Source organism: Gouania willdenowi, chromosome 10 (assembly GCF_900634775.1).
Source record: "Gouania willdenowi chromosome 10, fGouWil2.1, whole genome shotgun sequence".
Lineage (NCBI taxonomy): Eukaryota > Metazoa > Chordata > Actinopteri > Blenniiformes > Gobiesocidae > Gouania > Gouania willdenowi.
In genome coordinates this window covers 18,419,742-18,441,800 of record NC_041053.1, presented here as the reverse complement: position 1 = coordinate 18,441,800, position 22,059 = coordinate 18,419,742, and the positions used below count along the sequence as shown (strand labels likewise).

The 22,059-nt window shown below is 38.8% G+C and overlaps 1 protein-coding gene across 2 annotated transcripts; it reads right to left on the bottom strand.

The window, feature by feature from the left end:
* Positions 1-814: 814 nt before the first annotated feature.
* Positions 815-21,628, bottom strand: LOC114470923 (CCR4-NOT transcription complex subunit 6). 2 transcript variants are annotated; one of them, XM_028459333.1, is made up of 12 exons: positions 21,428-21,628; positions 20,336-20,457; positions 17,457-17,643; positions 17,136-17,221; positions 16,949-17,050; positions 16,690-16,758; positions 15,624-15,781; positions 8,709-8,863; positions 6,860-7,014; positions 6,422-6,655; positions 5,461-5,663; positions 815-5,320 (listed from the first exon to the last, which is right to left on the bottom strand). In XM_028459333.1, exons 2-12 carry the CDS (start codon positions 20,445-20,447, stop codon positions 5,105-5,107), a joined length of 1,677 nt encoding a protein of 558 aa, XP_028315134.1. In that variant the 5' UTR covers positions 20,448-20,457; positions 21,428-21,628; the 3' UTR covers positions 815-5,104. The 2 variants fall into 2 exon arrangements, with proteins under 2 accessions (XP_028315134.1, XP_028315133.1); XM_028459332.1 differs by having other exon boundaries at positions 16,946-17,050; positions 21,428-21,627.
* Between the last annotated feature and the right edge of the window lie 431 nt (positions 21,629-22,059).

Genomic DNA, 22,059 nt, shown 5'->3' with positions numbered 1-22,059 from the left:
AAATAGTCTCTTACTTTCTTTAAGTACATTCACCCACATCAATGAGTAGATGTTTCGTCATTGGCCTCACTGCACATCCAGTGCTCACATAATCTCAACGTCTACAAATCAAGTGAGAAATCTGTGCATAATCGTTGACTCAGTTGATTTTTACCTCAACCCTCCGCCCCCCACTGTTTTCGTCCTAAACCAGATACAGACAAGCATGTTTATGCATTAATTTTCAGATTAAAATTCTAATCTAACTGCCTTGTGTCTAAAATGCACTACAGCAAATCTTAAAAAAAAAAAAAAAGAGCGGTTTGATTTACATGTAACTCAACTCACCTCAACTTTATTTATATAGCGCAAATTACAACAAAGTATATGCTCTATAGTAAGAAAGAAAGTAAGAAAGAAAGGACAAGATCCACACGAACAAGCATTTAGCAACAGTGGGAAGAAAAAACTCCCTCTTATTTATGGGAAACAATCTCCAGCAGAACCAGGTTCAGAGGTGGCAGTCATCCGTTTCGACTGGTTGGGTTAGTGAAGAGAAGGGCAAACAGAATAGGATAGAAGGAAAGGCCATCCAAATGTCCCAGACTAGTTGAGCCGTGAACCAATGAGCAATTTAGCATTTCCTTGAATTGCCCAATTTTGGCTCTGCATTTGTTTGCATTAATGTTGGTCTAGTTTCAGCCATGTGGACAGTGTTGTTAAAAAGTATAAAGTGAATATGGGGGGATATGTTCAGTGAAGACGAGGCAGGCAAAATGAGAACAGATATCAGATTAGCTCCAATATCCATTGTAAAGAATAAGATGTGACACAGTTTGAAACAGATAATACAGAATTTATTTTCAACCAGAAGTAGGAAAATACATAGGTAGGTGTAAAGGAAACAAGCAGAACCTGTAGCCAAAAAGAAATTGAGAATAAAACTAGTCCAAAGAGAAATCAGAGGACGGTTAAGAGGGTACAACAGAAAGCATTGTTTACCATTCATGTGAAAACAGTATACGTCGATTTGAAAACAGCTGCCTTGATTTCTCATCTGGGTTAATGGACATTCTACAACATTTGTGCAAGTGTTTAAATCATTAAGTTTTTCTTTCTTTGCTGGTATTTCATGAATGGTAAACAATAGTTGGTCCAGTGCATAAACACAGTGACACAGATCAATGTATGTACTCAGCTGACTACAAATAGACAATCCTGATCATTGAACTACTACCACTAAACTGGCAGGGCAGAGGAGTTAATATACAGGATGGCTGATAAAATGAGAAAGAAGGTGAAGAACTAAACAGTTGGAAACAGTGGAAGATGAACAAGCCTAATGTTCCAGACGGTTTGTTTTCTTAAATCTGAATGTTTCTGGTTATTGCCACATTTTGAGGGGTAAAGGGGTGCATTTGAAGCACCAGATGACTGAGAAACTAAAGTGAATTAGCAATGGCAAGTGTAAATGTGACGTGTTTATGAGAGTCAGAGGGGTTCAAAGTACCTTGCGTTCCTTACAGCCCAACGTTTAATGACGACTGAATGGGAGAACAGTGAATGTAAGAAGTCGCTCTACGACAGAATTGAACTACAAGCAGCTTTGGTGTACACCCTCACAAAGTGATGCAGCCTGGGAGAAATGACTATGCCTAACAAGCAAACTACCAAACATGATGCACAGTGACAAAGTACAAAGCCAACGTGAGCCGTCACTGGAGCTCAGATCTGAGCCGTCTGTAGTTCAACAGGAGAGGGATGGAAGAGGAGAACAAACTAAATGATTCCAATCAGTGATGATCAATAGTAGCTAGATCAATAGATATACCCACTGTGGAGCACAAGAACAAAATGAGATGGACTAGTAAAGAAAAGGAAAAAACCACAGGAGTCTAGCGGCACATCATTAGCTTAGTCTCACAGACGTTTCACACCAGTTTAAACGACGCTCTCGAGCACTGATCTGCACCTACTAGGAAGACAGCTCAGCTGTCCTAACCTATAGGCACTAGCACTCCCTGGCTAGTGCACGCAACATCCAAAAATAAAGCTGAAGACTTCAGAAAAGAGAGAAACCGAATATCCCTCTGTGAAGTTTAAAAACACCTACACTATAGATTATTTGCCACGAATAACCAGTCAGTCTGTGAGGTATCCACAGGGACATTCCGTTTCTCCAGACAGAATCGTGATTTCTACAGAAGATTTTGGTTTTTGTGATGAAAGGGTTAAAATAAAATGAAAAATAAAAAAAACAGAAATACAACGTAGCAAACATAACGCCACCATGGAATTCATGATTTACACAACACAATATCTTTTTAGAAAGGAAACATGAGATACATCTTTTATTCACACTTTACAAAAAAAGCTACCCTTTAAATCTACTACATTACTAATGCCATTCAAGGAAAATAAATGTTTAAAAACATGTAGGCTGCAGGAAAAAAAGAGCCTGCTTATTCTTAGGACTAGGTCATACTTCCTATATTTGTCTCCCTCTTGTTTTAAAATTTCAACATGTACATTATTGTAATGAGATCTTCATTCACTGATAAGAAAGAGTGTGAGGGGAGCTGCTTCTGATACCATTAAGTGCTCAACATCTGAGTAAAAGCATGACTGCTGAAGCAGTCCTCTGGCTGCTGTCAGACTTCATTTGTCTGTTTGAGATGCAACAGGTTGGATTCATTTCAACACATGGGCCTGGCCGTCCGTGAGGAAACAACCAAGCTCAGTGACCCTCATCCCTTATTCATCCAGAAGCAGAGAAAAACCGTGGGCCTTCCACCCTTTCCACTTTAGAGGGGGTGTCCACAAATGGCACTAAGGCTGGAGTGACGAGGGGAGGAGAACTATACAAAGTGGTTAATCAGAAGGCTTTTAAAAGACACAGCTTTAGTTATATAGTAGATAGGTGAAGCGGTTTGAAGGTGGGACTTATTCTGATGATGGACAAGCTCTGGGGCGAATGGGGGAAGCTTAAAATTCATGGCCAGGGAGTGAGTTAAGGGCTTTGGGTTTCTTGGGCCTGGACATGAAGCTGTGCCAAAAGTACAGGGAGGGAGCAAAACAATTCATATGTGGATTCATAAAGACCAAATAACACCCAAACCCTGGATGCATCAGTAGGGAGTAAAGGGTCGGTGTGGAGAAAGCATACCCGATTACTAGAGCACTTCAATGAATAGAAAGGATATACACACACAACATTGTCACAGCTCATAAAAAGGAAAAAAAAAACATTATCCCCAAAGAAATGGACATAAAATCTTCACAAATGTCCCCGACAGTATTTAAAAAATACAAGAAAAGGTTGTTCAGGCGTTCACTGTGTGTAAATAGTGCAAGACAACAACTGCTACAGTGAGACACGATGTACATGTGGGGCTGATAAAGGGTGCGACAGTCATAGATCAATACTAAGTGAGGAATGGGGATGAATGGATGAGACTCATCCATGCATGTCTTTGTCAGAGCTGATGGCATCAAGATGCATCGATGGCTTTGATAATGAGCAAGAAGCAGAGGCAGAGATTACTGTGTCTATTTACAGCACAAGAAAATGACGGCAAACTGAACCAATGGCCAATCAAGGAGGGAGTACAGATCAAACAATACTGATACATTAATTACAGATCATCTCTAGGGAGTGCAAACTTGTGACAGCGAACGCCTCGAACAACCTTTTCTATACGTCTTTTGTACAAGCTGGTAATATCAATTCATCCGAACATTAACTGGATAAAAATTTAGCCATAGTTTACAATACAATCTTTTTTCAAATCTGATTATAATTTACTCTTCGTACAAAAAACGCCAGAAAACAGGTCTTTTGTGGTTCATATACAATCATGTAAAGACTGAGTCTAGGTTTCTATTCTGTACAAACACTTGTGAAAACAAAACCACTGCTTTTGTGTATGGGTTTTATGGCTGGGGAAAGTCACTACTGGCCTCAGAGACAGTGCTACAGATCTGCCTGCAAATTACCTGTTTGTGAGTGTGCACAAGATCGTGAACAAGCTTGCATTTTCTGAGTTGGATGATGACTCCTAACAGTGAGAGGAATGCTGGTTTTAAACATGTATCGGGCCAACACTCGCCCTCTCTGTCTAAAAAAAAAAAAAAAACAATCCCAACTACGAAATGAATTTGCCATAGCCCTGCCCCTCTGTTACTTTGCCTAATGATCCCTTGTTCCCTTGCTCAAAACTGGTGACACATGGGCCACATGGACTCTAAAGCACAAGACAAGCCTAACGACTATACAAGCTGATGTGGAACAGTCTGCAGACTGGATGGTAGCTGCTCTCACTTTCTCACATCGTTTATCGACAGCAAAACTGTGCAAACTGCCTGGGTGTGGAATTAGATGAATTATAGGCTCGGATATTCTGGTTCTCAAGGCATCTGAGGGTTTGGTAGCTGATGCTCCTGAACCAGAGTCAGAGATGTAGACTATTGTGTAGCACCACAGGAGGCCGTGATCATATAGAAGGCCTCAGCACCACATAACAGTGCGAAATCTCCTTTTATACGACCTGCGCTTGACTCCCTTCCAGGGATTAACAAACAGCTGCCTTGACCCCATCACATGTGACTGTGTCTCTCTTAAACTGATGGAGAAAGTCAGCCGGCTGCCAACAATGGAGGTCTGACACTGACAAGTCTGCTGTCTTTGCTGGTTTAAGATTTATACAGGACAGACAGACTGGGGTAGCGTGAGGAACTTCTGCTCTTCAGCCACCTCTAAGTTTCCTGTTAAACCAAGCAGTGCCTTTGTGATAAATGTGAATGAGCCACCATCCGCTGTAGGTTAAAAATCAGAAGCAATGTGGGTGGGGATCACAGATTTGAAAGGTGTATTGGGTCCAAAAAGCAAAAATGATACACAAATGAGTCAATCAAGCAGTTAAAAAACATAAAAAGAAAAAAAATGAATATAGAATATCTATAACATTTTACGAAATCCCTGTCAGCCTGACCTCACTGTACGACTATCTTACAGGTTGTTTTATGTCTCCCTCCTCCAGTGTGTGGAGGGAAGAGCTGGTAGTGGGAGGGAGAGAGGTTGAGATGGGGAGGTTGTGGCTCCCTCTGGTGGTGCAGCAGGGTCTCACTACCTGCGCGTAGGCAGGTGCAGCCCATTGACCTGGGGGGGCAGATTGGGCAGGAGCAACTCCAGCTGAGCAAAGAGGGAGAAGTGGTCAGACGGGATGTGGGGGTGTGGACATCCGCTGACATTGTTCTCTACAAGCCAGTGGGGGTCAAGTGGGCCCAAGATACCCAGCACGTTCAGGTGAGGCTTCGATAGGAAAATGTAGTCGATGACACCCTGAGGAGAAAAGAAAACAAGCAGCTTTAGCCGAACTTCCAAGAAAAACAGGCTAATTTATGCAAACTGGATTTATATGACCCATGCAGTTTAAAACACCCACAGACACAAATAACAAAAACAAAAGATAGCCAAATCACCTTGAAGTCAAAAGTGTAGTTGGTATAAGGCATCAGGCCGTTCTCATAGGCGCTCTTGAGCTTGAAGCCGTGGGTTATCCTGCCATTGGACGTGCTGTTCTTGCCATTACAGTTGAATTTGGTCAGACTGTCGCTGTAACGAAGTTCCTTGAAGTCCTTGTGGGTGCAGTCTACTCCACCAGTACTCAGGTACTCCACTACGCCTGGAAGAGAGAAAAAAAAAAAAAAAAAAAAAAAAACAACTTCTGAGTTCAGTCTGTAGAGCCAGCGCAAGACCTGACCATCTTTATTCCAGACACACATTAATAACATTTAACACAAAGAAGGTTGTGCATTGTCCAGTTTGTTATGCTCGCCATCACTTTCAAAAAGTGGATTTCTTGCATGTGAGCGAGCCAACATTGCCAGTTATATTAATTTGACTGAGCAAAATTCATGGTGTGGCCAAGGGTTTCCACACCACTCACTGTTCTGGGCTAGCATTCGGTTTTCCACAGAACAGGAAGGTTGGGGAGATGGATCTCAAATGCCAATATTGGAAAGTGAAATGTTGATTGTGTGTGTTATTGCATAAATACAGTAGACCTCTGATCTCTATGCCATGTCAATAAAAACAGTAAAGGGTTATCTAGTGGTTGAAACCTAAAAGCAGATCAGAGACAAGTTGGTTCCCTTTATATGTAGTGGTGATAACTATTCCTACCAACAGTAAGTTGTGCTAATGTACTATATGAAATATATAGCTATACTTTGTTATGAATTTCTGGAAAAAACTGCTTTTAATCTAAATACAGTGCATTAATTACTAAAGCAACTCAAGACTTAAGTCAGTTGGTCTGGCCAGTTGAGAACCACTGGTATAAGGATTATAAACCACATGTTTATTTGCTGCTTTTACTGAATAGCATATTTTATAACATGACAAGTTATTACAATTATTTTGTGCATTTTGCCTTCTTACCAGAGTCGGGCAATGAGTTGAGGTCAGCACAGAGCACCAGTGGAATGGCGTTGGTCTCTCCAGAAACAGAGGACAACTTGAGGCTGCGTGTGGCCTTGTCCACTATGTTCTTCACTTCCGACAAGAACATCATCGTCTGGACCAGCTTGACGTCAGAGTACTCTGGGTCCCAATGCATGTGAGCATTGGCTACCAAAAGTAGCTGCTTCTCCATGCCAAGGAGCGACTTTCCAGCTTAAAGGGCAGAGAAACATTCTGTCAGTGGATATCACGCCAGATATATCCACAAGAAATAACCATAAATTGATATACAGGTAGTCAATGAACCTAAAGTTCTAACATTGGTTAAATAAAGGTTAAAATAATCTTTCACACTAAATTCTATATAAAACAGTAAAGCAAAGCTGATAATGTTTGTTAATTAAACATTATACTTACAGGAGAGCTCCATCATCTCTTTGCGGACTTCAAGCAGTACTGCTACCCCGATATTGTCCTTTGTCATCACCCTGTTGAGCATGGCCTCTGAGCCCTCTGAGTTAGCCATGGCCAGCTGGTTGAACTCCACCGTGTGTTTCTGCACTGCACTGAACCTGAATGCACACAAACACAATAATGAGGCCTTAAAAGAACTGTTCATGGATCACTTTGCTCTTTACTCAGCCACTCCAAGGCTGTGGAACCCCCTCCCTGACCAAACAGGTTCCTACAGACCACAGATGTTTTTCTATGAAAAAATTCTACTCAATGTCTTTTACAGGTTCTTCTTAACACATTTTGACTGTCAATGAAAATTGAAAAAAAAAAAAATGTGTGATGCTATCTGTTATAATTTTCTGCTCTGGAGCATCCTAAATGTAAAGTACAGTACAAATCAAATGTATTGTCATTAGATGATTAATAATACACTTCTGCATACTAATTTTAAAACATGTTATTAGTGTCTTTAATAAACATCCAATATTACACAAATTTAACTTTATTGGTTTTCTAACAATAATAGGCATCACCGGGCTACATAAATGTAGAAGATGTAAATTCAAATCATTATGTGTTTCTTTCACTGCATAAGCCTAACTACCGTGATAAGCTGCTAGTTGTTAATATATCCGTGTAACGTTAGCATGGAAGTTAACACTGCACAGTTACTGCTGCTATCGTTGTGTCCATTAACACACAAGAAAATGATCATTTGACATTCAACATAAGATGTGTAAATATGGACTTGGTACCGCTAACGATAGCCGTAACCTCTCCCAGAGCAGGCTGTGTAGTGGGCGTGGCCAAACAAAGCTCATTCACATACCCAGAAGTACACTCAGAAACAGCCTATTCTAAGGGAACGATGCTACACGATCAACCCAAGGCGTCCCGCTGGACTAGCTACACTTTTTGCTCGCTTTGGGTGAACCGTGTGTGTGTATGTGTTTTTAATTCAGAATTATATTTGCATTAGGAATCAAGAGTTTACAAGGTCAGTTTAAAAAGGATTTAACTTTTATTCTGAATTAAAGAGGAATTAAAGCTCCCATATAAACCATCCATGAAAAAGCTACTTAACCTCCCACTTTTCTATAGCAAGACATACTTCTATGGGCACTGCACTAGTACTTGAAATTAATGAAAGCATTGGAAATCAAATGCCTAACCAATTGGAATATCGATTAAATAAAAAAAATTGCGAGCACTGAAAATATCTATTCATAGACACAAAAACCACAAAGGTACTGTTTGTAGGGTGGTTAATGAGTCAAATTTCACAATTATTGAAGTCTCAATTGGATTACAAACCAATTTTCGATCAATCGATTACATTTTTGATTATTGCTAAATATTAATTTTCCATGTACAGTATCACCAGTCAGCTGCTGAATTATTTGACTTCTCTTTTGAGTAACACCTCAGAGCAACTTTAAATTGTATAATGTAATTGAAAGATCAAAATTTGGCTATACATTGGACCCCCAGTTCCGTCACCGCACAAAGTAAACAGTGTAATGATTAACGGGGTAATGAAATGTATGTTTGGTATTTATCTTTACTCGCACAAAGGGCACAAATGTGAGAGGATAATTTGCCCTGTCGAGCCCTGTTTTCTACATAGGACAACCTAGTGCAGCAGTTTAACCAGGAAGCCCATCATCCCTATAAGACTGGGACCATTTTACCCAAAAGTTGCTCAAAAAAAGTTTGACCTGGAAAATCTTGCATGAGTAACTATCCAACGGATTAAAAAATGTAAAATGACAAGGGTTACAGAACATAATTAAAAAAAGGCTTCACATACTTTTCTGTTCTGTAGAAAATTGCACATCCGTCCACATGTTTACGATCCGACTCCGACATGGTTCTAGCTCGAGACTTCGGACTGAAGAACCCGTCATATCCCTGCTCCTTTAGCTCAGGCAAGAAGAAACTGTAGTACTGCTCCGTCTCCACTTCCTAATAAAAAGATACCAGTTTGAGAAAAATTGATTTAGACAAACATTACATGGCAGACTGTGTTCTGGAAGTAGAGGACTTACAGCAACAAAAAGGACAACAATCTAATGCACAAATGGTAAACCATTAATACAAAACTGTTGCTTAATATTCATTCACATCATTCATATAGAATCATTAGGGACACTAGCTTTGTTTACATGATGGGGTGAAAAAAAAAAAGGTACCACCAAAATAACATGATTAAATTAAGCCAATATGATAAAAACAAACAGATACATCAGACCAGAAACTATGCTACTTCACTTCTCACAGATGTAAAAGAGCGTTGCTTCAAATTTTATAATGTACTAAAAAAATAATTTTGGGCGATAGTCTGATAGTGGATCTAAACCTGGATTGGATCGAACCCCAGAGGTTTGTTAAGCACATCTCAGGCGTTGGGCAGGGTTCAAGACATACAGTAAAAAAAAAATTAACACGGAATTAATTAAAAGTAAAACAGTTTCAAACAAAGCAAAAAACAAAATCAGCCTAGGCTTACATGTGTGCATCCAAAGGAAATATTACCTATTATAATATTACCCCCCCCTCCCCCCAATATACAGCATGCAGAAAACTGCTTAAATACATTCTTTTTTAAAAAGGAAAAAACAAACAATACTATGGCTAAAGCTAAAAGCTCAATTTACAGAGGCTTTATGAGCACAGCACTTCTCGAAAACATGGTTTCTACATTAAGGAGGAAAAAAATGTAATGAAGCGGAAGCACAAAATACCAACAGGCATGCACTAGAATCCAGAGATGTTGTACTCTCACTCCAGCTGTGTGGGAGTAATGTAGAAAGTGCCCGAATGGGACAGATATAACTGTTTTTGGTTCACTCTCCCATGCCCCTTATGTTTGCATATTAGAAACAAATAGTGCAGCACAAGTTGTGTGTATGTCTGTATGTAGCGATGACTACATCCCAACTGTTGAGAAACATTAAGTACTAGAGGACAAAATGAACACATGCTCGATTGCTCATCTGTGGCTTGGGAGTGTAGGAGCCTCCGTACTCATGCATGTTTAAACAATTTCACTAATAACGTGAGCAAAATTGCAGCTACAAAAAAACAAAACAGATTGATATATTGATCCATATTTCTGAAAAAAAATTGCCAATTGGGGAGAAATAAAACCTCAGGAATGTCTTAAAAGGTACAGCGACTAATTTCATGCTACACAAGAATGCAAAAAGTAGACCGAGCCATTTATGACTGTGAACAGATGCTGATCTGAGCACATAGAAAGAGTGGACAGTTCTCTACAAACATAACAAAAACGGAACTTTCATCATAGTCTGAGGATAATACTTATTACTTGTAGGAGAAGTAGACCAATGCAAAATTATTACAATTATGCTGAATATGAATGAAACTTTGGTAAAAAAAATTTCAAATCCTAAAAACCAGTTCAGCCACCTGCTATATTTAAGAGGTAGAGCTAAATTGTTTGGGTCATGATAAATGAGCCAATTAGAAACATAGGGTTGGTTGGATCTCTACAGGTGGCAGGGATATTGGTCAGCATTTAAGGCCAAATCTGCCAAAGATTCAGATGACAAAAAGTGTGAAGTTACTGAAAATTTGGGAGAGAGAGAGAGAACTACTGGTAATTGGAATACATTTAGTTAAAGGGGCAGTATTATGAAAAAACCACTTTGAATGATGCTAAAGGGATGTATATCACTGTAGGAAAACCATTATAGAGGACCAAAGTTGAAAAAGTTTCCTCCCTCTCTTGTTATTTCATATTTTGTATGATGTCAGCTTTAAACGGGCGAGCTAGATTTTCTCCACTCGCTGAGCAGTTCCATTTTTAGTAGAGTTATATCGCCTCGTATCGCCTTTGCTTGATCCAATGTGTTTGTGACCCAATGTAGGGCTGGGCGGTATACCGGTTCATACCAAATACTGGTATATATTTTCGTTATGATATAAATTTTTAATACACTGCCGTACCGGTGTATTTGATGACAACTTTCGGAACGCTACGCTTTCAGACTGGACCCTTCTCAACTTTGCACTTCTAAATAGGAAGGTAAACAGTGGAGCTCTGGTTCTAGTTGTGGTGTAAATGAATAAAAGACAAGTGAAAGCTCTGAAGCTGCATGTGAGCACTCACGGACATGGAGACACGGTTAGCTTAGCATGTCAGCAGTAACACAAAAAGAGCAAAGGATCGCAATTTGTAATTCCTATAAGTTGTGGAGGAGCTGCAAATAAAACGCTACTTTATTCACCATAAGAAACCACCACACCACTGAGTATGGAGCATTTAAAGCTAGAAATCAAGCTGATCGACTATATCGGATCGACCGATATTAAGGGTGCAACGATTAGTCGACATTGGTGACAAAAATCGATAACAGAATTAGTCACCGACAAATGTATTTGTTGAAAATTGTCGGTTACGTCATCACTGTCTTTTTCAAGCTGTGGATGGAGCAGAACATTGTTTTTTCATAAGGGTAGCTCAGCTCACCTTCTATATATCTGTGCTCAGAGCTGTATGCACGTCAAAGTCTACCTTAAGCTGTGACGAGCAGCAACACATCACGCACCACTACTTAGTTAAGACCAGACAACCATCCAACACAGTGAACCAGTCTAAGTTCCTCCGTCAGATCCACCCAAAGTTCACACAAACACGGTGACTGCTCTACTAAAGAACGCAAAGCTAACCCAACACATAAGACTGGGCTAAACAAACAAATGTATGATTTGTCATCCGATTAGTCGACTAATCGTTTCAATAATCGATGACTAGTCGACAATTAAAATAGTTGTTAGTTGCAGCCCTAGCCAATATTTTTCATTTTATGCAATTAATGTGATCGGCTGTAATGTTTTAATTTGCCAATCCAATCAATGCCGTCATTGTTGTGATGAAACTTTCTGTAGAATTACTATTACTTCGTCTTCCCCGTTACTATTTTTGCTATTTATTATATCTTTATTTACCTTTTAGGTATTGGGGCTACGTGCAAGGCAAGACGCACTATGTTCTTAATAAAGAGTATTCCCAGTATCATAATCGTCATTGTTGGTATTTAACTAATGTAATATGTATTGAGTATTGTGCACTTAAAATAACATTTTATATTTACTGTGCAATTGGGTAATCTGCAAAAAAATCATGCACCTAACACTTTAGCACTTTAATCAGCTCTTCGATATCTAATTTTAGCATTTAACACTAGTGAAATACATATGGCTCCCTGACCCTTGGCCTATTTGTTTCATGATTCACTATACTGTTTCATTGTTCTTGTTTTTTTTTTCTTCTGTCCTATTGTGTTTTCAATGACACGTTTTTTCTCTTTGTAATTACTCCTCCTGCTCATACTGGCCATGAAGGCAAACTGTTTTACTTGTTAATGTTTTATTGATTTATTATCTTATGTTGTCGACATCAACCTGCCAAAGGAACTAAGATGGAAATTAGCTGTAGGCTATAATCTTGCATATTTACATGTTTTTGTTCATTAATATGTATTGTCCCTGTTTTAAATAAAATAAACTCAAACTGAGATGCTCCCATTTAAGCGTGTGGAGATTAATCGATGCAAATCGGTAATCTAGATACAAACATGCGCAATGCGAATGTGCATCGGTACAATTTACGCGTGAAATCAAGATGTATCGGTCACTGCGTGCATCTATTTTCTGACCCGCTTGTTCCTGTTTTCAGGGTCATTCCATCCTGTTTATGAGGCACACTGAATGCACCACATGCTTCGTGTTTTGTTTTGAACACAGACTGAAGCACCTTGGTACCGCAACAAAGTTACCACAACACCGCTCTCCATGAGAGCAGCAGCAATAAACAAGATTTTTTAACGCTCCTAAAACTTTAAATCAGGTATAGAAAGATGGTAAACCTGACCAGATGCAGGTGGTTTATAAAGAATGCAGTGCTGCTAAACCTACACAAACTGAGATGCTGACTCGTATTGAGTTCCTGCTCCCCATGCCCCAGCAAAACTGGTGAGAAAAGTACCTCTTAGGGCTGGGCGATATGGCCTTTTATAAATACCGCGATATTTTTAGGCCATGTCACGATACACGATATATATCTCGATATTTTGCATTACCCTTGAATTAACACTTTGATGCACAAAATCACACCAGTATGATGATTCTATATGTCTACATTAAAACATTCTTGATCATACTGCATTAATATATGCCAATTTTAAACTTTCATGCAAAAAAAGGGATATCACAACTAAGTCAAAGTTGACATAACTGTATTTATTAAACAGTGAGTGGCTCAAACATAAAATTGTCAACAGAAAGTGCACGTTCTGTGCAAAATTGTCACAGAGACATTTCAAAACAAGACATTAGTGCAGGATGCAACTCACATGGCATTTCAAAACACAAAATTAAAGTGCACTTTTTGTACATAATGCCACTACAATATTTTAAAAACAAATAGTGCTCTTTTGTGCATGTTGTCATTAAGATGACATTTCAAAACAACACTAAATTTAAGTGCACCTTTTGTGCATAATGCCACTAAGATATTTAAAAAAAAAAAAAAAAAAAAAAAAAAAAAAAAAGTCCGCGAGTTTAACGGTATGGTCATTTTCAACACCGCACAGACTACAAGCTGCGATATATGGAGTATATTCGTTATATCGCCCAGCCCTAGTACCTCTAATAACTTAGTCAAAGGTGGTACTCTGGCACCTCCCTCTATCTATGATAAAGATTAAAGCCATAACTGACGTCAGAACTTTTATTCATTAGTTTGTCTTATGGACATTAAATTTGACTCAGTGAGGGTGTGTTTACAGCAGCTGAAACTGTTAAATAACAGTTTACATCTTTTGTTGTGAAAGACAATTGTGAAAGGTCATTGTTAGTATTATTCATATTATAAATGTTAATGCTACTGTATTAGCCTAATACATGCTGAACGGTTCATATTGGTATCTGTCTGGCAGACAGAAATATGGACATTGGACTCTTGAAAGTGTCACTTAAAGTCACTCATTGAGAGTGATGTCTTGCTGTTTACGTTGTGACAGTGTGATAAACAGGTTCTAAATGTGAGGAACCCATTCCTGTTATGTTGAATCTGGTTCCAAATCCCAACCCTACTTGTGGAAAGACCTGTTTTTTCGTTGTGCATTTTTAAGAGGCCAAAAAGAAGTTGCATAATACTTAGTACTAGTAGAGATTATAAGCAAAATGCTGCTTACATGGCATACAACAAATCATCTGCCTTTAGTACTATACTGAATTGCAGCCGCTTATTTACGTTGTTAATTTTTGGTATAATTTATTTGAATGATGCTGAATTGCATCGTACAAAACTGCATTTTATCGCTTTGTGTAGGATTAAATCGCCATCAAATCAATATCAAATCGTATGGAATCGGAGACAGGGGTGAATCGTATCGCCAGGGGATTCAATGAATCGTATCGCTGGTAGTGTATAGATATGCTTATCAAATGGTCAGGTGATGGAAATTTACATGCATACTCCCATTGCATTTTTTATCGTCTCATTTACACCAAAGAGTTGTTTGTGCACAAACGTGAGTGAAATAAAGCTGTGTCATGTAAGGCAAAGGTGAAAACCTATGAGCAAACGGCAAAAATGTCGATCGGTTGGAGCGAAGCGGCTGAGCACCGGACTTCTTCCTCAGTCTACTGGCTCTAAAAGCATGGGCATGTGTGTGTTTATATGTATGTGCACGTTTGTTTTGTTTATTCAGCCCGAGCATGTTAAAAGTGAGAGTCCTAAAGCAGAGCAATGTCTCCTGTTTAGTTTCAGGGTGGTGGTGGACACAGAAACGAGCGTGTGCGCACCCCACCCCCTCTGTGCACCTGTGAATACGGACTATAAGCAACAGCAGGTTTTGCGATGCCACAATCAATAAATAAGTATTTGCTCCTAATGCTAATGAAGGCTTCAAGTAGTTCCAGTGTGGTCTGCCGCCGCAGCTTCATCTCCAACGCTCTTGTAGTTGCTTCACAGCAGTCAGAGGATGACATGGGACTCCGGTTTAATTCAACAGCTGCAACGTTTATTTTGCCAATCACTAAAAACAGCAAACCGCTTATAATCGATCTGCTCCAGTCTCAAACGCTCGCTCACTCTGCACAGTGGTTCTATGCATTGCAAAATACAGTAGCTCTTTTCCACAGCTGGTTTTTAAACATTGTAGCCTACCAGATATTTTTTTCATCTATCAGTCCATATATCAGCTATCGATCGATTTATCAGTTATTAACAAATACATCGGATATTGTTTTTTTTTTTGTTTTTTTAAACCCCATAATATCTGTATCGGCCCTAAAAATACCATATTGCACAGGCTCTTGTTGCAAAGACCAAAGTCTTTTAGTTTTCTTTAATTTTAGTTAAAAAGTTAAACTTGTGACTTACTAGATCCAGTGACTAAGACAAAAATTAAATGAAAAATCATCATCAAAATTAGCACTGGTACTACCTCAATGTGGGTCACATTAAAAAGAAGCCAGAACTGCAAAATTAAAACAGCTTGTCAAAAATCTCTCACAGATATCTTCTAACCAAGACCACTTTTTTATTGTATGTTATGTATAGAAAAGTTAAGAGATCTACCAAAATTATGACTAACGAGTAGTTTGTTGGTCATAAAGTTTTGCCAATACATGTTTGGTACATTTTGTGAAGGTAATTTATAACTTTAAATCGTGTATGTGAGCCACTCACCTGTAAACTGATGATGTCTGCGTTGCAGCTCATGATCTCCTGCATGATGGATTTCTTCCTGTACTCCCAGTTTAGGGCCCAAGAGGGGCAGTAGCCATACAACTGTCTCGTGGCATATTTGTCACAGAGTACGTTGTAGCACATCACGGAAAACAGTGCTGAAGGGAAAAGGCAGATAAAATAAATTAAATAAAAATTTCCCCATTAGGAAGATCAAAATAAATAGATATGCATTCCTCATAGTTGGTTAAATAATTTGCAGTAATGTCGAACTAGTCTCAAAGTACTTAAGTAGTAGGTGCTTTACTTATTAAATTTGGAGTAAAAAAAATATCCGTAGCTATGAACGGGCCTAGCCTCAAATTTTGCTTTTTTTTTTAATTTAAAAAAGTGAAAGATATTCAGATGATTCTTTTTCAAAAAAGAAATTGATGAAAACCAGTTTAAAGAAGTAGATCTATTATAGCCAAAACCAATGCAATAATAAATTATGTCCTAGCTACTCATCTGAAGACATCCAACTTCTGCAAGTACTTTCTTTGTTAAAGAAATTAACCAATGCTAAAAGCTAGAGGCTATCTTACTCACATACCAGTCTACTACAGATGCAATTAACACCAAGTACTTTCCAGCTTGGACCAGAGTTGCTCAAACTATAGTTTTTCTTTTGCTCTCCTGTTTACACATTAACAGGTAAGCCCTATCTTGCCTTTTATAAATAGCCATGAGCCGCATTACAGCTGTGTTAAGATGCTGGCAAAGTAAACTGAGCCATTCCTGCAGTTTCCTGTCTTGCATTAAAAGCTTTCCGCCCCTAAGCCGATGGAAAGCTTTTATTGTGAGGAATTATTGGAAAAGTAATGCATTTAGCAGAGTTAGAAGTGCTCTCTTAGCAAGTTAGGTAAACATCATTACCTTTCTGCAAGTTACAGTGGGAATTAATTTGCACCAAGACTTCATTGCACTGACTAATCAAAGCTGCATGCTTCATTGGGCAAATGGAGACGTCACAGTGAAAAGCCTTTCTATGTTCTTCTATTGAAAGCCTGGTGAAAGCCAATCATACCTGAGGGCCGTGTTCGATCTGGATCCTGCAGGGAGATCCATGATCTGGCTGGTGGCTGCTCTGTTGGAACTATACAAAAAAAAAAGGTTTGAAAATATCAGTGTGTTTGGTTAACAGAGAAGTAATGAGAATAATGATATGCATTATATTACCTGTACTCATAAATAATTAATCTACATTACGAAGAAAACATCAACCAGGCAAAAAAATAAAACTTTATTTGATGTTCTAAAGAGACAAAATGAAAAAGACTCACTACGTTTGATAGCCCCCGCCAGATTGTCTAACAAGTAGCTGAGCAGCCTCCGCGTGCCATCGGGTTCCTGATAGAGGCTCATAATTTCTTGTGCAAGTGGGTTTCCTAAAGACGAAAAACATGTAAAAATTGGTATAAAAATGAATGAATTAATGGTGTAGGTGGCCACAAAAAGCAATGTGTCACTGACCTTTCAACCCCAGTGTTTGTAACTGAAACAGTTTTCCCAATTCAAATGGCAGAACCCGCAACTGGTTGTTATTTAACAGCAGTTCCCTGAGGATGAAAGGAAATAAGTCATTAGAAGGCAACCTAACAGATTAAAACCAAATATATTTAACCTAAACAAAACAGTATTTATTATAAAGGCTTGCATTACAGCTATTATAAAAATCTAACAAGTTCCCAAAATGGCATTACCACAGAGATGACCCGCCCTCCCCCACCCACCCACCCTAGAGCGGTTTAAACACTCCAGATTTCCTAGAAGTGAACCCATCTTAAGACTTACCTGAGAGACACCATGTTACCGAGCTCTGCCGGCAGGCTTCTGATCTTATTGGATGACAAATCCAGGTACACCAGGTTATGTAGTTTGGCAATGTCTGGCGGGATGCGTGACAGGGAGTTGTCACTGAGGTGCAGGGCAGTGAGGTGGGTGAGAGACCACAGGGCTGTGCTGAGACTCCTTACTCGACCTACAATGACAAAAAAGTGAAGATACTGTAGATAAATATCTTCCTTTGATTATAGTATTCAACAACTAAATTAAAGCTTGATAGATTTCATTTGATTTCGAACATGAACATAACAGCAGTTTATCTACCACAATGAGAAAATAATGATAAATAAAAAATAATAAATCAAACAAAGCAAAGAGTGAACAAATGGTTCCAAATCCGGCATGTGAAGCCTGTACATGCTCGAAAGAGTGGGAGGAAGTATAAACTTACAAGATCCTATACCTTGTAATTTCTAGTACTCCACATATAATCTTATAATATACACCTATTTGAACTATAAATATATATATATACATAAATTAATTGATTTATATATATTTAATTTGCTAAATATGTAATTATACAATGCATATAATCCACTATACATTTATTTGTCCAAACATTCACATATGTTAAGTATATACACATTTATTTATTTATTTTTGTTCTCCATAAGTGCAGTGACCGAAAGTTAACTTTGTCTCATGAGTTAAAAGTCTCGGCTTTTTCAACAAATAGTTTCTAAAATTTTTCTCAATATTTTATGTAAGTTTTTGTTGTGCTTTGAATGCTATTTGGCAACAATTTCTGCTAATGTAAGTAGATTTATTGTATAGTGACTCAGTGTTGTCCAAATATCCTGTATTGTGAACTTAAAGTATTGCTCATTTTTTTAAAGTGAAACTAATGGTTGTAATCTTTAGTTTACACTCTTATTTAATTACCAAATCAAGATTTAAACATTTAAAAGCTACAGGTAACCTATTATGCATAATCAAAAAACAACCAGATACTTATGCAATATACGCTGTAAACCAGAAACTAACACTAGTTACTAAGGCTATGTTCACACTGCAGGACTTAATGCTCAAATCCGATTTTTCTTCCTCAATGCAAACTGTATCTGATCTTTATATGGCAGTATGAACAACCGAAATCTCATTTTTTCAAATGTGACTCAGGTCACTTGGATATGTAATCCTAAATCCGATACATATCCGATCTTTTGCCATGCAACTGCACAGTGAACGATCAAGGCGGATTTAATGGACGTTTGATATGTTGACATTCTCATTAACAGCTGGAGCAGTGAGTGGTGAGCTGCATGCTGTGCGCTGTCCTCTGCTCACCATGAACCAGAGAGGGACAGAGACAGAATTGGGACAGGCTTGGAGCATCCACTGCTGAGTCAATTACATTTTTCTGATGGAGGTTGCTAGGAGACAGTGTGACGGAGTTCTCACGATTATCAGGCTTGTTCTATGATGTAGTGATCAACTGGTGCCATATAGGTGGCAGCAGCGCACCTTTGGATGAAAGATTAGCCATGATTGCCACCATTGATGGGAAGGTAGATGCCAGCGACGAGGCAAAAATGGCACCATGAGAGAAGACAGTGAAGCTACCAGCAGTTCATAGCAACGCACACTTGAACAGAGCATATTTGGACCTAACTGGACTATTGAGACTGTTGTGATCGTGAGAGAAAATGATCAAACCGGGGCAAGTGGTGTGTGACACATGTCCGGGAGGAGGAGGAAGTTGCGTGTTTAGGAACTGACAGGGGAGAGACTTGGATGAAGGTCAAAATACAGTAAGAAAACCATTCAACCCTGACCTAGAGAGCAAAATAATAATAATTTTGCTATCAAAAGCCTGGACTCAGTGTTTTTGTTGTTTTGTAGAAAGGAATCAATGTTGAGGTGTCACTAAAGCAAAAAATGTTAGCTTCAAAGTCACTGACAGTATTTTTCAGAAAAAGCCTTTTTTTTCTCAGCTTTTTGCTCAGAAACATGCGATTTGTGTGAAACTTGCCTCTATTCAACTGTTGATTACGGAAGAACGAAAACAAGCTAAAAACAAAAAAAATGTTTAATGAAAATAGAGACTAATCTTTCAGAATCTGGTTTTCTGATGTCAGATTGACATAGTACAAAAAATTCTGTGGGTTTTTAAAAATCAGTCAAAATGCTCTAAAATGGCTGGCAGTGAGGGGGGTAGTTGTTCTGAAAATGGCTGGCAGTGAATGAGTTAACAGTTGTCTGTTAATAAAAGCAATGCTTACCGCTAAAACAAAAGTAAATATGTCATTTGTAAAAGAAAAAAATAGATTTTATCTGTCAAGTTTCTGGTCGGGCACGGATATACTTAATAGCTGTCAAACCTGACGGTTTCGGTTTTGCTTTGTCAGGTTCGGGTCAAAGCTTGAAGGTTCATATCATAAATCGTCTGTTTAAAAGCAAAACAGCACCAAAAATAACATTTGTCTCTCTCATTCTTTTTCTTCATCCTCTGCACCTGCTCATTCATTCTCCGGCTCCACTGTACAACTCTGACAATGCGCATGCGGGTCAGTTTGGAGCCGCAAACCATTCACACTAGAGTCTGATACAGGTCACATTTTACATGGTAATGTGAACGGACAGAGAAATCAGATCAGAGCAAAAAAGTCAGAATTGAGCATCAAGGCTTGCAGTGTGAACGCAGAGACAAGTAATGATTTGATTAATTCACTATGCTTGAATAACAGAGCTTAAACAAACATGCTTAAGATGATCTTCAGTCTCCAACATAGTTTAGCTTTGAGCCATGAATGAGAGATGTTTGAACAGTGCAGATCTGAAACCAGCAATAGTTACAAAAGCAAAAACTTGCTAAAAGGACAAACCACTGATTTCCAGCTCAGCCCAGTAAGACTTCTTCCCATTGGCTGCCTCTTCGCTGGACATAATTGTGTACATCCGCCTGGGATCCGGCGGGTCATATTTTTCCTTGGGCATTCCTATAACACTGCAAAGAATAAGACATCATTCAGCAACCAATGTTAGTTCATCAGTCACTACACGTGATTCAATTATGAAAACTGGTCAGACAAGGGGAATTATCGCAGTGTCCTGAGCTCACTATGTAACCAAATTTGTACACAACTTAAACAAAGTAACTCGTCAACATGTAGTGAAACTTGTTGGTTAAGGGTCAATGTGGCACAACCCAAAGACAAATTTGTCACGAATGAGTTACAATAAACCAATAAACATAAGTATCTTCACAGCTTCGAGGGAGAACTGTGATTACATGGTGTTACATAAGTTGATATGCTAAAATCAGCACTGGAGCGCAGAATTTCTGAGCTAAACGTGAACAGTGCAGTGAGCAGTTGTATAAAGCTTTACCAAGAACTAGAGAAGCTACATTAGCACATTACCTTTAAATATAGCACGAGTAGCCGATTTTCCCTTGGTTATTGCTAACTGATTAGCCTAGCTTAACCTACATAGGTAGCTGTACATAACAAGCGCGGCTAGCTCGACTGCTAACTAGAAACGGAAGATTCCTGTTGTGGAAATTTAAGTTTTGGAAATTCTACTCTACGCACCAATAAAGAGAACACAAACATGTCACAGGTTTTGATAAAACTCGATGTTTGCAGAACAGCAAAACACGGAGTTGCGCATAAACAGCAGGCCGCAAAACAACGCGTTAGTTAGCAGTCACTAGCTCGCTGGCTCACTATCAGAGATAAACACGCACAAAGCCGCACAATGCTGGACGCGAACACGGCTGCCAGCTACCTAGCTTAGCCTGCTAAAAGCTAATAGATCCCAGTTATTTGGAGCGACTCGACTTCCTTCTCAAACGAGCTCTGGGTGCTAAAATGACGCCAGCGCTTTGGGCTCGAACCAAAACCACAGTTAAACAAAACAGATGCCAAAGCCTAGATATGGGTGTTTTTTTGTTTTTGTTTTTATTTTTTTTTTACCTGAAAGAGCATACCAAATGGCGAGGACGACTGCGCGCTCTCCTTTTGTTTTCTAGCTACTTGTGCCCCGTTTCCGCTGCTGCTGTATCATGGCGACTGTCAGGCTTTTTTCTCCTCTGCCGATAACGGCACTGGATCCTATTGGTCAATAGCACCAGGGTCAGAGCAGCTGTTGAAGGCAGTAAACACTATGTGAGAATGATGACTCTGTGAGCGCTGCACTTTGGATTAAACAAAAGTCATGGACAAAGCGAGCAGCGTGCTAATAACGCGCTGTGAAGCATTTTCTTGGGCCAAATACATACATATGTACACTGTTTAATGAAAAATCAAAACATGCGTAAACACAATGGACAAAAAAGAAAAACATACGTATCTATGGAAGCCAGTTTTCGCCAAAAATCATTATGGCAAGTCATAATTATGAGATAGAAAATCATAATTATGAGATAGAAAATCATAATTATGAGATGGAAAATCATAATTATGAGATAGAAACTCATAGTTATGAGAACATTATATTTAATGTAAATTTGCAAACAAACATATAATGTGACAGAATCATTTTGCAGTACAAAACTTTATTTATGAACTTACTATTTTCTACACTATGTACCATGTGAATAAACTGC

Coding starts and splice junctions, on each gene's coding strand:
- LOC114470923 (XM_028459332.1), bottom strand. CDS start 20,447: ATGCCCAAGGAAAAATATGACCCGCCGGATCCCAGGCGGATGTACACA. Junction 17,051..17,135: donor ACAAACACTGGGGTTGAAAG/GTCAGTGACACA, acceptor TTTCGTCTTTAG/GAAACCCACTTGCACAAGAA. Junction 16,759..16,945: donor GGCGGGGGCTATCAAACGTA/GTGAGTCTTTTT, acceptor TTTTTTGTATAG/TTCCAACAGAGCAGCCACCA.